The 14,505-nt window shown below is 38.6% G+C and overlaps 1 protein-coding gene across 1 annotated transcript in view; it reads right to left on the reverse strand.

Moving 5' to 3' along the window:
- RDH10 (retinol dehydrogenase 10) overlaps nt 1–14,250 on the reverse strand; it is a gene marked incomplete at its 5' end in the record, with an annotated part of 24,079 nt that extends 9,829 nt beyond the window's left edge. The window contains one exon of the mRNA XM_010174914.2: nt 14,012–14,250. Coding sequence (XP_010173216.2) covers nt 14,012–14,250 — 239 coding nt within the window. The remainder of the gene's footprint in view (nt 1–14,011) is intronic.
- Between the last annotated feature and the right edge of the window lie 255 nt (nt 14,251–14,505).

Below are 14,505 nucleotides of genomic sequence, written 5' to 3' on the forward strand. Positions count from 1 at the left end.
CAGCAACCTTATCAGTAAATATACTGAAGTTATTTTCAGCTGCAGCCATACAGACCAGCTTATTGCAGAAGATACCCATTTTAAATACATTTTGTAAACACAGGGCAAAACTTTACTTACAGAATTACAGTGAAAGCCATCGCCAAATAGTTTCAGAAGAGGCCTTGAGAGTATAACCTAGAACTGTGTAACTCTCACAGGAGAATTTATTCAAGTTAGAGGCTATAATATCCAAAATGCCTTCTCAGGCACCAAATCATGCAGTTAGCCTGGATTTAACTATTTGTTTTCCTTCTAGCTTTTTTATTTGGTTCCAATCAGAACTGAGAGTGATTACTTGTCATTTGCACTATCATCTCAAATATTTTTCCCATACTATCTTCACATCCTTCTTACATTCCATTATACAAGCATCTCTGAAATATTAGGTTAAGGTGAGATTAGTAACCATGCTGAGACTACATGAAATTACCAAGTCTCAAGTTGAACACTAGAGAGACTGCACAGCACAAAGGACATGGCTCTGCCAGTAACAGGCTGAATACAGAAGGCAGACAGAAGTCTACAACTACTGTTGACCTTGCTAACATAAGGGACCAAAGCTGTGATTTAAAGGAGCTCAGATGTCTCTGCTGACTGTTTTCAAGAAGTGTTGGGCCCCTTCTGGTTAATTAGCCACTGTCTAATTAAATGTTTGAATCACTGTGGAAATTAGCACTATTTTTGATCTTCAGTTTCTATACTTAAGAAGCTGTAACGAAAAACAGACCAGAATTATCCAGTCTTCCTAAAGCAATGAATTAAAAAAGACAGTCACAGATTTCTCTGGATTGTTGATGGGTCCACCCAGATCCTTTTGGAGCAAAAAGGATCAGGAGATAAACATGACATCCTCAAGCCAAGCTTCCATAGACAGCTGTATTAAAAGTTCAAAAGGAAACTATTCAAGGATTGCCCTCAAGTGTGCCTTGAACAGGCTCTGTGTTCAAAACAAAAAAAAAGCTAGACCTTCCAATACTTAATTTCAAAAGGAGCTCCTTAGTTATTTAGCTTCTGGCAGGCAACACAACCTTCAATTTCTCACTAAAGCTTTATTTGTCCTTCACATAAAAACCCACTGTTTTGGGGTCATGGGGATTCCTTTAATATAGAACTGCAACAGCAGTTAATGCTTAACATACATGCACAGTAATAATGTTACAGTTGCCTTGCAACGAGAAGCTCATGAAGGAACAAGATAGACTCAAACAGGAGTCTATAATGATGCCGAGTAACAAGGAAGCAAAGCCACCACCACCCCCTCACCCTCCCATACTTTAGATATCCTACATTTGCAGAGTGAAACTACAGATAAGATCTACCCAGGTTAAGAGGTGAAGGCAACAAAGTAAAGCAAATACTCTGAAAAATTAAGTCACAAGGAAAATCAACATCAGTTCCTTTAAGACTGTATTTGATTTACATAGAAATAAGCATTTTTTTACCTTTCTCCAACTCTGCATGAAATACTGCTTTGAAGTACATGAAGTCTTAGCTTAGTAAAAGCATAAACTATTACTTGATTCACTTGTTTATTAATTCATTATTAATTCATGTTTGTAATTAACATTCCTGTTTTCTCAACCCTCATGACTGATCCATACACATAAAATCCCCTGCTTCTCAACAAACATGTTTAATCAGCTGAGAAGCACCAAGTTGTACAAAACCAGGTTAAATCTTATTTACTGAAGTTTGTAAGTGTGTTTGTTAGTAGTAACAAACATCTGGTGTGCCATTTGCTAAAGAACAAGTGTGCTACAGTTCATATTTACATTACTAACTTGTTTAGCATTTAGTATTTAGGGTCCAGTTGCAAAATTTCTTCAATTTTCAAAGCAAATAGTTACCACTGTTTCCTGTGAATGGTTCAATTACTGTAGTGGTTCCTCTTACATGGAGTCAACTCATGTTGAGTATATCAGAAGAAAGCTGAAACTAAATTAAGTAGTTTCCTTAATCAGAACTGAGTGCAACGAAGCTGTTTACAATGGGTAGACAGTAAAGATAAGATAAGTAATGCCATTTAAAAAAAAAAAAATCACAGGAAACTAACACCACTAGCTATCTCTCAAACATTAATCATTGATTTCCACTCCTTACTACTAGAAGTAATTATGCCATGCCTAGGGCAACTGAACATTGCCTGGCTAAATTGCCTTTTGTATAGTTTGTTAACAAGGCTTAGTTGAAATTGGGTTGTGTCTACAGAGAATGGGATATGAAAACTGCTTAGGGAAGAATATTGCAACAGAAACTTTTGTTACTGTTGCCTTATCATGTCACTACATTGTCTCCCCTTCCCCTTTCTTTTAAGGGCTTCATTTCCTGGGATCTGACCCCAAATTGGATAACTAAGCCTGGAGTAGAAACCAGCTTTGTTCTCCCCTGAAGTGTAGTGTAAGTATTCAAGAACACTACCTAAATAATACAATTCCTGCTTCAGAAACTTTCTTCTTGGGAGTTAAGGTGCAAAAGCTACCATCACAGTGGTCTACTGCTAATCAAACTCCCAGCTCTCTTACATAAAGCTTTCCTGCATCCCCACTACCATCACTCTAGATTTTGAGTGCACCTTTACCTAGGGCAGGGGTTTAGGTACATATAACACAGCCAAAGGTGGCCTTGATTTCTCCTTAAGAACTTTTCACTTCTGTTTAGAGAGGCCACTGCTTTATATGCTTTCTAGGCACGAAGAAGTTCAGGTACTCAAGCTCAACTATCCTTGTTATTTCTATACCAGCAAGTGGAAGTTGGAGCCTTTATATTACTAGTATGCAGTCTCCATCCTTCTGCTCCTGAAAACTTTTATATTCTTTCTTCCTAAGAGGAAACAGAGTTTAGATTTGTATGCTTTTAAATTATTTCCACCCTCAGATGTCAGGCTTGTCCTGTAAAATGTCTGATCTTTCTAATGACTATATGCTACCAGTCATTTCTGTGGAAGTACCTAGCTGCCTTTAATGCACATACTTGTATATATATACTACCATACATGCATACCAACTTGTCTGCTTTCATCTGTACTTGGAGATATCACTTTCTTGATGTATTACTTCTTCACATATATGCAGCAATATATGTAATTGTTTAAATCACTAATTGTATATTTATACCTCTCCCTTACAGTTTTCGGAAATCTTTGATTTCATATGAAAAAAAAAAAAAAATGAAGCACATTTTCACAGGTTGCCCAGAGAGGCTGTGGAAATCTCCATCCTTGGAGATATTAAAAAGCTATTTGGACACAGTCCTAGGCCACCAGTCTCTTCCCACCTCAACCATTCTGATTCTCCACTTAAGCATACCAACTCCCTGCTCAATAGCTCACTCCTCTTCCTCTCGCAGAGGAATAAGTTCATAAGCCAGCAGAGACTTTGCACTCTTTGTCCCTATGTTAAATGCAAGTTTTATCAACACAGAATCTTACCTAACTGGAAAGGATGCTGATTCCTCTGCCATCTCTCCTGTATCTCCCCTACAAGAGCTCTTGCCTGTAATAAATTACCCTGCTCTGTATGAAATAGTGTCTGTTCTATTTCTATTTATCCTTCTTTGGTCTCAAGTCCTTTCAGCTGGAGAGAGGGTCCAATGAAGCACTGCAGAGCACCTAGATGAATTTCTTGTGGAAATAACATATTTTCAGTTCAGCCCAGAACATCATACCATACTGTTTTCAAAAAATAATGATGTCCCTCTGGCTATTAAATGCCCTCCAGTAATCAGACCCTCCTGCCAGCTTCTTAAGCGTATTCTGAGCCCTCACAGATAATTCTGCCTGCTTTGAATTTTAATGGCTTTTAAAGCTTGGACAGAGCAATCATATTGGATTCTCAACAGCTAGCAATGAACAAGGAGAAAGACAGTATCTCTGCTTAAGCAGTGTGACAGTGCAGAACATAAGTTGCCAACGTTGTCTGTTGTGGATTTCAAATGCGAAACTAAACTAAAAGCTGAGAAGGATTAATAGTAGGTAAGATGTCATACTAAGAGGGTTGCTGGAGGCTCAGGTCTGTGTTTCATCTGCCTTGCACTGCAAAACAAGCAAGATACAAGTCTAGACTGAAGTGGAACTTGGGAACAAATGTATACGTGCAGACTTCTCCAGCCGGCACAAATTTAAGGCATAACAAAGCATGAGAACTGAAGCTTTCAAAGTACTCATGCTGACCTCTTCCCTCCTGCCCAAAGGCATCTTATTAGACAAGTTGATATTTATTGTCCACAAATATTAATCTCATTATACTCTCAGACTATCATAGCTACCAAACCACAACTACATTAAATTTAAAGCAAGTATTACACAGTTGGCAGCAGCCACTGAAAAGTAATATGTAGTTTAAAGAAAGTGAATCCTTCTGCTTGGATCTACCATGTCAGCATTTGAGTTTTCCATATACCCAAGACTAACACAGAGCTCCAACGTGGCTGTGACAGCCCAGTTACACTCCTGTAAATTCAGGAAGTTAAGTTACAATCCCAGCAGGTAGCACCACCAACTTCATATTCTTCCGCAGGCAGATCTGTCAGTAAAGATGACCTAACTTGCATTTATTCAAATACCAAGTTTGAAATGACTTTAGTGTTTGCTGGTCAAATGATATAAGAAGTTAACACGTGGCTAGTCATTTCCACAAAAGCTGGTTTAAGCCCTGTTGAAGTCAAGTGACTAGAAATTCTACTTTGTTTACATACTGACAAATGGCCAAGTCAAAGGATTTGTAGTGTTTCAGAGCCATGTTGACATTAGTGTAACAAACACATTAGTCCCTCACCTTCATTAGCACGAGTTTGCAGCAAATGTCCAACCATTTGGAGAGCAGTTATTTATTGCCAGCTATTTGATAATCTTGACAAAAATTAAAACATGCTCCTATGAGTCAGTGAAAAATTCATACAACAAATTCATTTTATAAAAACTATTAGATAAGAGCTCAGAATATTCTGTTCAGTGAACAAGAACACAATCCAACTTCTAAATACACATTTTTCTCCAGCTTGCCATAATCTTAGTCATCCTCTGGAATATTTAGTAAAACTTGGTATTTTAGTCTGCGTGTTTCCAAAAAATTACTAGAGAAAAGTACCATCAGAACTACTCATGGAAAATATGAAGTCATCACTCATGTTTTACAATTTATGTAACAGATTTTTCAAGAAGTGGCTAAACTGAAAAAGACTGTCTCACCTTAAGGCCAGTACCTCCACAGAACTGCTGTTGTTATAGTACTTGTATGCAGATGAAAGGTGAATCACTTTACTCATCCACTCCAACTCAGTCACTAAGTCATGGCTTTGAACCAATTACTTTATAGAAAGGAGAGTGATTATGCCATAACTGAGTATCTCACAAGAGGAACAAGATTAGAAGGAAAGCTTCCCTTTTCACATTACAGTCTTTTTTAGAAACAGAAAAATAAAGAAGATTTCATAGTTGAATGGAAATTTAGCTACGAAGTTTGTTGAGGAAACAGTAAGACCCTAGAAGGCTCCAACTTACCATGAAATAACTCACTGAATGAGAAGTAACATTTTTAAAATGCATGGAGATTACAGGTTTTTAAAAAACAGATGCTCCTTTTTCATACTTTCTCCTACCCTCTCAAAAAAGGCTCTGCAGAAAATAAAATAGTCTTAGCAGGTGAACTTTTGCTTCATAAGCCAACAAAAGCTAAAATGACAAAAAACCACCAGCCAATGAACAAAACAGCAGCTAATACAATTGTCAAAGATCCTACTTGCACAGGCATTTTAACCAAACACCATCAAACTGCTCACTTTCTTAGGAGGTGAGTTTTCAAAGACAGAGAGATAGTTCCTTCCTTTGCCTGCCTGTCAAAACTATGCTCATTTCCCACAAGCCGAAACTGCTCTGGCCTGGTTTTTCCACATTCAAACAGTATTAGCACAACTGATTTCCAGAGAAGTCAAACAGTGCAGTAGGCAGAGAGATCACTGCTCTCAAGGGTACACAAGAGCAATCGTAGTCTTGGCGCAAGGCAAATAAGCTAGAGTTGTTAACACGCCGTTATTTGATGTATTCAGAAAACTAACATACCTTTAACTAAGGGGTTTTAATAGTGCATAATTAAAATACTGCAATGCCTTCAGAAGTGGAGTTGTTCCATTCAGACTGTTCTGCCAGTGGTGGATTTGCTACAGCTTGGAACCATTTATGACCACTTAACTATTTAGCGTCTGTAAATCTTATTCCAGAAAATCTCTTCAAGAATGAGGTTTCATTAGACAGTTGCAGAAGTCCTGTTCACAGCTACGTGGTTTTATCCCATTCCTCCTCATCCTTTCCCCAACACACACATACCAGCTAATGCAAGTCTGAAATGTTGATGAGGTGGTTCTAGTCTCTAAATAGAAAAACTAATCAACTAGGCCAAGAAAATTAACAGCATTCCTCCCTGTCCTCCAGACAATTTAGTGAGCTGAACTGGTCCCCTGAAGGATCAGATGCATACCAAAACTAGTGCAAGCTAAGATGCAGATTCAAGGGGTGGTCCCACGTGAGAGCTTGCCAGCACTAAGCTGCCTTGTAGTTTCATTCTAAGTCAACAGGAATTTCAGACAAGCTACTTTTAAACATAAACTCAAGCACTTTTCCAAACCAACACTGAAAGGGGAGTGCTCAAGAAGCTGTCACACAAGTTCAAACAGATGGCAGAAGTGACCAGCACCAGGGCACATTTAGGTGCAGAATTCAACAGCCAAACAAACTTGAATTTCAAAAGGCTCACACCAAGGCAGTCACCTCAGCTCCGCAGCTGTTCCAGCATTCCTTGGCCTACCATGCCCTCCCATCCCAGTTGTGATAACTCACTCATGTCAAGTGTTAATTTGACTGGCATATAAATCATTATACTAATATAATTATTTACAAGAACAAAGTGTTCATTCAGAAGTGTAAGCACAGATGTAAACCTCTCCCTGGTTTGTGATATATCTTCTTCAAACTAAACCCTCAAACGGAGATTCCACCAATCACAAAGTCTGTGCCTACTCACCTACATTGTAACTGTATTTTGAAAGACTTTTCCTTTTTTTTTTTAACAGATTAAGAAGCCTAAGACCACAGGCAAAAGCATATAGCATTGCACATAAATCAGCTTCAGTTTGCCTTTGCAGAAAGAACTCTACCATTTTTCACAACAGACAGACAGGTATCAGTAACTCAGTTTTACCATCAGTGTGAATAGCCAGAAAACCTCAAAGGTCAAGGGAGCAAGGTTTATCAAGAGTGTGATGCTCTGGCTTTTACATAGAGAGGACTGTGGAAAAGTTTAGTACTAGAGATACATAACAAAAGCCTTCCCTCCCCTCTAAAAAAAAAAAACCAACCCAGAAACAAAATCAAAGAGTAAGATGCATTAGGAAAGAATAATACTTCGCAGCTGATAAAGCTAAAAGTAGAAAAGATTTTAAAAGTGCAGTGCTAACATGTCTGGGATGATGCTAGAAAACGTAACATTCATCTTTCCTCCGCTTGTCTAGTCAAGTTATGGATGACACTAGTCGGTTATTGATGACACTGAGGACTACAGAAAAGGATTGCTCACTCACACTGATCAGTTAAGACAGGTCTTAGGCAGCAATGCAAACGCTGGGCTAGCAGGACACTAGCCACATCATGATTAGGATTCCTTTTCTCCACAGTTGTGCATGTGAACAGTCCGGTCTTCTAGAAGCCTGCTATAGTCACTTGGTTATTACAGAAAGTTAATAACATTATGAGATCTCCTTAATTTAGCTGCTTTTCATAAAATAAAAGTGGATGTTACTTGGAGATAAAGGAATGTGGAACTTTAAACTCCATTGCTCTCCACAGGACAAAAAAGGCATACACAACCTTTTAGATTGAGTACTTTACTGAAACAGTGAAGAGCCACTCTCTCCACTTCTAGCAAGGTTAGGCACCACGCTAGCAAAGACTACTGTTCCATTCAAGGTTTTCCTGTCTTCCCAAATCCTTCCCAAATAACAGCATAATATCAGACCAAAGTCAGTGCAGAAGTTTTTGCTTATTCAGCCAACCTACCTCATTCCATAAGAAGCAGGAATTAAACTGCTGCACTGATCGCTCATCCAAGACCATTTCTTCAGAGCAGATGAGCAATCCTGAAAGCATTCACACGGTTTGCTGACAAGGCTCCGACCCCCAGAAAAAGTCACAGAGGCTGAAGAGGGAGATTATCCTAACTGCCTTACCTCTGCAAGCTATATTGCAACTCCAGCTTTACTTTGGGTGGCTGTAGAATTCCAAGACGCTAATAATTGATTAATACTTCATATATGTTTCAAATAGTTTGAAAAGTCTTGGCATGGCCTCTTCAGGACAACCTTCCCTTTCATTAATGGGGCTTCCACATTACTTTTCTGTGAAAAACATTACTGTTTTCACCTAAACTCTTCAAGCTTCATATAGTTTACTGCATGGAAGTACCTGGCTGATCACAGCTTATGCTACCATCTTGGACACCGATCTACAGGCAACAAACAAGCCATGTGTCACAACCTCAGAGACTCTGTTTTCCATCATTTGAGAGTCTAAGATCCATACACTTTTCACATGGCACAGCAAATTAATTTCCAAAGTATGCAAAAGCTTGGGTGTAACTGAAACAGCTTGAGGAAAACTTTTGGAATGGTCATTTCAGATTTGTTAACTGACTGGGATGAAAACCAAATACTTTAGCTCATTAAAGAGAAGGAAGGGAAATGCATGAATTCAGCTGCTGTTTGAACAAAAGCGGTCAGCATTCACCACCACGCAAGGAAGATGCTCTAGCACATAAAGTATATGTAGGAAAATTGGTGTTGTAATATGTTCAAAGAATCTTCGATACAATTTTCCCACTGCCCTGAGGGAAGTGTTGCTAATTAATCAAGTCAACAGTGCTATAAGCTGTTTTGTTCAGACTCTTCAACTCTTCAGAGTTGATATGTAACTACTCATTTATCATCAAGATAGAGTAGATGATGGAGAACCGTGACTGAACATCCTTAATAGACCTCAGTGACTAGAGTTGAGTAACTTGTGGAACTTTGGAATCCCAATTATACATGCCTGAATTCATGATTCCTACACAAGGCATATGAAGGGGCATTTTACATAAGACAGACCCACCTACCAGCCCATCACAATTTGCCTAATTATGCTTGCTGACTCTTCTGATGAGGACACTGAAGAGTAATTTTTATCCTCACCCCTGTCTACTCTGAAACTCTAAGGATTGCATGCTGGTGACAACTGTGCTTGACACGATGCTAGACAAGCTTATGGTAAACCATAAAATAAATCTCTGAGGAAAGCTCCAAGCCAGTAGTCTTGTGCCCACTCAAGCTCCAGAAATATTTATCCACCCATTTGTCTTCTAAAACTTGTGTTAAGTGCATTTCTTTATAAAATGGAGATGTGCAGTTTTTTAGAGCATGCATCTGGAAGATAGTATTTTCTCAATTGATAGATTCCCTCTATTTTCTTGAGAAATGAACCCATGAACATATGAACTGCAGAACTGTACCAAAGCACTTAAGTTTTAAGCACAACTAATATGACTATTTCCATAGCTAAGAGTATGACTGCTTTTTCCTTCATGTTCACTACCCAGCATGCTACCACAGTATATGAAACACATGTGCTGTCCAGGGTAATTTACTAGAGGCATGTATTCGGAATCATTTTGCAAGGGAAGAGTTAGTTTTGATGACACTTTTTGGATCACATGCACATGTTTTGCTTGAACTTGATCCAACTAATTTTTCAAAGAAAAAAAGTCAAGAACTTGTAGATTAAACTTTGCAAGTAAGCTAATGCATCTTGGGATATATTATCATGAAATTAAAAAAAAAAAAATCCACTCATCCAAAATACTAAACATAGCTAGCTGGCCTGTCAGTGGAATATTGTGTCTATATTTGCTCATAAATACTAGATCCTAGAGATGAAGACAAAAAAAATCAAACCACTATGCCAACAGGCCACAAGACTCAGCATGGTATATTTTCAAATAACATAAGCTATCTTTTCTTCTGTAGAAGATTCAGTGTGCACACTAAGTACACTACTTCCATATTTAAAATAAACAAACTATAGGCATAAGTGAGCTTTATTAAACACCATGGAGCACGAAGAAACCAGAACAACAATATGTAACTATTGATACATTATAGATAACTAAAAGCCAGTGTTATTTTCCAAGGCTTCAGCAATTCTGTCAGTCTAATGAGACTGACAACTACAGCAGCTGCAAAAATAGGTCTTTGATTTAGTAACTCTGCATTAGCTTTCTTTCTGAGGTACATTTAAGTTTTAGACTATTTATGAATGCCCTAATCACTTGAATAGTATTTATCTCTTCCTACGTCAATGTCAGGCCACCTAGAAGATTTGTTCAGCTCTTACAAAGACAAATATACCTGCATAACTTCAAAAATCAGGTAGTTTGTAAGTGAGTGAACACAACTACTCCAGCTAATACAGCAGTATACAAGTCTTCAAGCTCTGGGCCCTAGTTTCTCACTACATGGATTTTTTTTTTTTTTTTAATAAATATGACAGGGCTGGAGCTGAATGCTTTTGCTTCCCCCTTTTGGTAAGTTGAAGAGAACTCCTCTAGGATAAGAGCTTTAAGTTTTGGAGTATCCACATAACAGGAAAATGCCGATCACTGTTCTCTGAGCTGAATACTGAAGATCTGCTGTACAGAAGCACCTTCGTGTCACAGAACTTCTCAGAACCTTATCATTGCCTTGCCTGTGCCCCTCCATAAGTCCCATTCAATGACCAAATCTATAAGGATTTCTCAAGTACTATGCTGATGTACAATATTAATACCTACTCACCCAGCAATAGCATTATTCTTCCAGAAAAAAAAAAAATGTTAGAGTAGGTACAAGAATCTCAAGTTGTCCTGAAATAAGAGTCTGTACAGCAGTTTTTATTAAATACAGTTCCACAATCTAAAACACAGTATTTTGATACTTCACTTAAGCTTTATTGTAAAACCCCAAGAAAGAAAAACTGTTATTCCTATATTTGCTTAAAACTGATTAAGCAAGAGCTTTATCTTATACTGTGATTTTCAAATCTGAATCCTGACATATCACAGGGAGAAAATTTTGTAGTCTGCAGAAGTTCAGTTCCAGTAATTGACAAGTGCAGCCAAGTAAGTTATTACTGGCAGGAAAGATAGCGTTACACTCCTGCTACATTTTTATGCATCTGTGAATTATAGTAAACCAGAGCTGGCTTGTTTCAAACCAGGAATGGATTTTGTCCCTATGTTTTCAATATCAGAAGCATTCAAGTTATCACAGCATGGAATAACAGGTTTTTAATACTGCAGTGGATTTTATGCTGTGGAAATTGCTACATGATGCAGTGGTGACATGTTTATATAGAACACTCATAGGAAGGATTATACAAATCATGAATGTCAGCAAAATGGAAAGCATCTGTTTAGGCTGTGGCACGCTGCTAAGGCTCTCCTGACTGCCAGTTTGCGATATGGTGCACAGCCCATTGGGGTCACAGCAGCAGACAGACTTTCATGTCACTGCCCACCACAGAAGTTGGGCAGTCTTCAGATTGTAGCTGCTGATGTAAAGCCATCTCAGACCACCTGCATTCCGCACAGAGAGTGGGCAGTCAGTCCCATTTCAGGTGTTTCAAGGGGACAGTACTAGAGCTGCATTTTAGGTTTTTATATAGAAGCACATTGAAACTTGGGTAATGATCAAGGAATGAGTAAGAACTTCCCCCCCATCACACATTACAAACAAACCAACCAAAAAACAACAACTCAGAAAGTACAGACACTTAACTACTGAAGCTATATGACATGGAAGACCCATGTCTTCATAAAACCCATTTAACAGCTTTTTGGACAAAACACCCTCCAAGAATAGTTAAAAGCCTACATAATGCTCCAGAGTATTAGCTTTGCTTTTGGACCACCAGTTTAGCTGACGTGGAAAAGACTAGCTGTACAAGACTTCACACATCTAGACACATTGTTCTATTTAAGTCAGCATTGACTTGCATCAAAAAAGTTGGCTTCAAATCAGCTGATTCAGATGATATCTTATGAATTAAGTACTATTACTTTTAATAGAAGTCCACCCACTGTTGGTCAAGCCAACCTTTTCTGGGCTCATGAAGGGGAAGACAAGGAACAAAGCCTTGCCAACAACAAAAAAATAAAAGGAAAAGCAAAGCAAGACACAGGATCTGCAGGAAGTGTACATATGAACAGATCCTCAATTAAAACTAAAGGGTGTTGACTGCTCCTTACAAGCTTAAGCCAAGATCTCAAGTTCCACAGTTCAGATCCAACGATACCTTATTGTAGTGTTTTTTTTTTTTTTCATTTTAAAGTTACTTCACACTGTAACATTTTGAGATGAATGAAACTGTTATGGAAACCCAGTCATAGCAATACTTGCTAAGTTTAGTTTTCTATTGCTGTAAGAGACTCAGAACACACAGAGGGTGCTTTAAAAAGGTCTCCAAAACAATGTTATAAATAAGTGCATGACTTAGGCCTGAAGGAAGAACAGCTGGAGAATTTAGGATCCTCCCATATTTTAATTCATGGTGATGTCATAATTTAGAGTTCTTGGAAACTCCGTCAATTCAGCATTTAAACCACATCAATAACAGTCATTTAAACTAGTGCACATCTCTGCTTAAGCATCAATTTAACTTTTATGAAGGGGAACACACATAGCTCTTGGTTGCAAGAAGTCATATGAGCTTTCTCAGAAATTTTCAAATTGCCTTAAAATATACTTCCAGAGTTTAAAAGAGTTTCTAAACACACTACCTTGTGTGCACTGAAGTTTAAGCACTCTCCCTGCAAGCTTTACAATACACTGGAAAAAGACTGCTCTGCCATCAAGTGTTTCACGGCACAGATTTGAAGGGGCTCCTTTAGGGTTATGAAACAGCATTTCACTTCCATGTGTAAAAAGTTTAGTAGGACCTTCTAAGTTTTGAAGATGAGGCATTTTACAAAATTTTATTATGAAAAGGTAAGACCAGCCAAAGAAGGCTTAAGTTGAAGTATATTTCAGATTGCTTAATCCTTTGATTGTTATGCAAGTGGATTTCATAACCTTATTTGAAGGACCAAAGAACAGTTTTAATACTAACAATGGCCTCAGTCTGACAGCTAATGCTAACCCAAGCCTGCATCATGCCCTCCTTCAACACTCCAGTTTATGTAACTCCACGCTTCCATGAGTTTAAAAATAAACCAGTCAGGAAAACAAGAATAGACACAAAGAGTAAGATCACATAGCTTGTTCTCCTTGATTAGCATCTGCTAGTTATAGAGACAATACCACCCCAGAAACATATTAAAGATTTTCTTAGCTGTACTAGCAGCCCCCCAGAGAAAGCTAGGAGGACAAATACACAGGATTCCCAAAAAAGTGTTCTTGGCTTGATTTCTTGAGAAATCTTTTTTGCCTTTCCTCCCAGCCTTCAAAAGGAGGAATTTGCCTCCAAGACAATTCAAACATTTCCAGCAGGGATTTAAGTATTTTTTCCAGAAGTGTGCAAGTTTGCTATTGTAACCATCATTAGAACAGGATCTTAAAGCTGCTAACATGCTGGCAGAAGACTACAGGAGAAAGGCTGAGAAGTCATTCATTAACAATAGTAACCTTAAGTAGACTGAGAGGTTATGCTTGCAAAGGACTTCACATCCAGGGCTACGGAAAAGGGCACAAGACTCTGAATTCTAGGAGGATATAGTTGATTTTAAACTGTCTGTTAATAATTTTAATCCCCACCATTCCTGTTAAACAGAACAGTAATTTAGGAAACCCACAAAACGGTGAGCTTGCAAATGAAAGGGAGAAAGTGCAAAACTCAAGGAGACAGGAGTTAAGCAACAGCAGTTAATTTCCCAAAATTAACTGACAAAAAGGGTGGCAGAAAGGAGTTCATAGTTACCCAGAAGTGTGCGTGACAGTTGACCATCATGGTCCTTTCAATAAGCTCATCAGGACACTCCAAAAGGTGGTGCCCGGAGACCACACCAGCATTGTTCACCAGGACAGACACCTCGCCAACCTCCTTGCGGACCCTCTCAGCCGTGGAGTAGACATTTTCTCTTTTGCCCACATCACAGGTGTACGTGTAAACCTGCAAGTTGCAATGGGGCAGCGCATCTTTTTCTCCATCTCCAGCTGCTAAAGAAATACAGACAGGAGAACAGGGGTGGGGGAAGGAAGAGAGTTCTTACTTGTATTTTGACATTCAAACAAGTAGTCGAGTGAAACAGCAGATGCGTTTCCATTACGATAAAACTTCTGTTTACTTTGGTGTCACCACAGTGCACCAGGACTCGTCTATTTACTATTGCTGCCAAGGTGTTTTTAAAAAAGCTGTAGGTTTTAAAGCTGCTGTTGGTGTCTGAGATTACTCGGAGCAGGTCTCCGCTGGCC

Source organism: Antrostomus carolinensis, unplaced genomic scaffold (genome assembly GCF_000700745.2).
Source record: "Antrostomus carolinensis isolate BGI_N321 unplaced genomic scaffold, ASM70074v2 scaffold16839, whole genome shotgun sequence".
Lineage (NCBI taxonomy): Eukaryota > Metazoa > Chordata > Aves > Caprimulgiformes > Caprimulgidae > Antrostomus > Antrostomus carolinensis.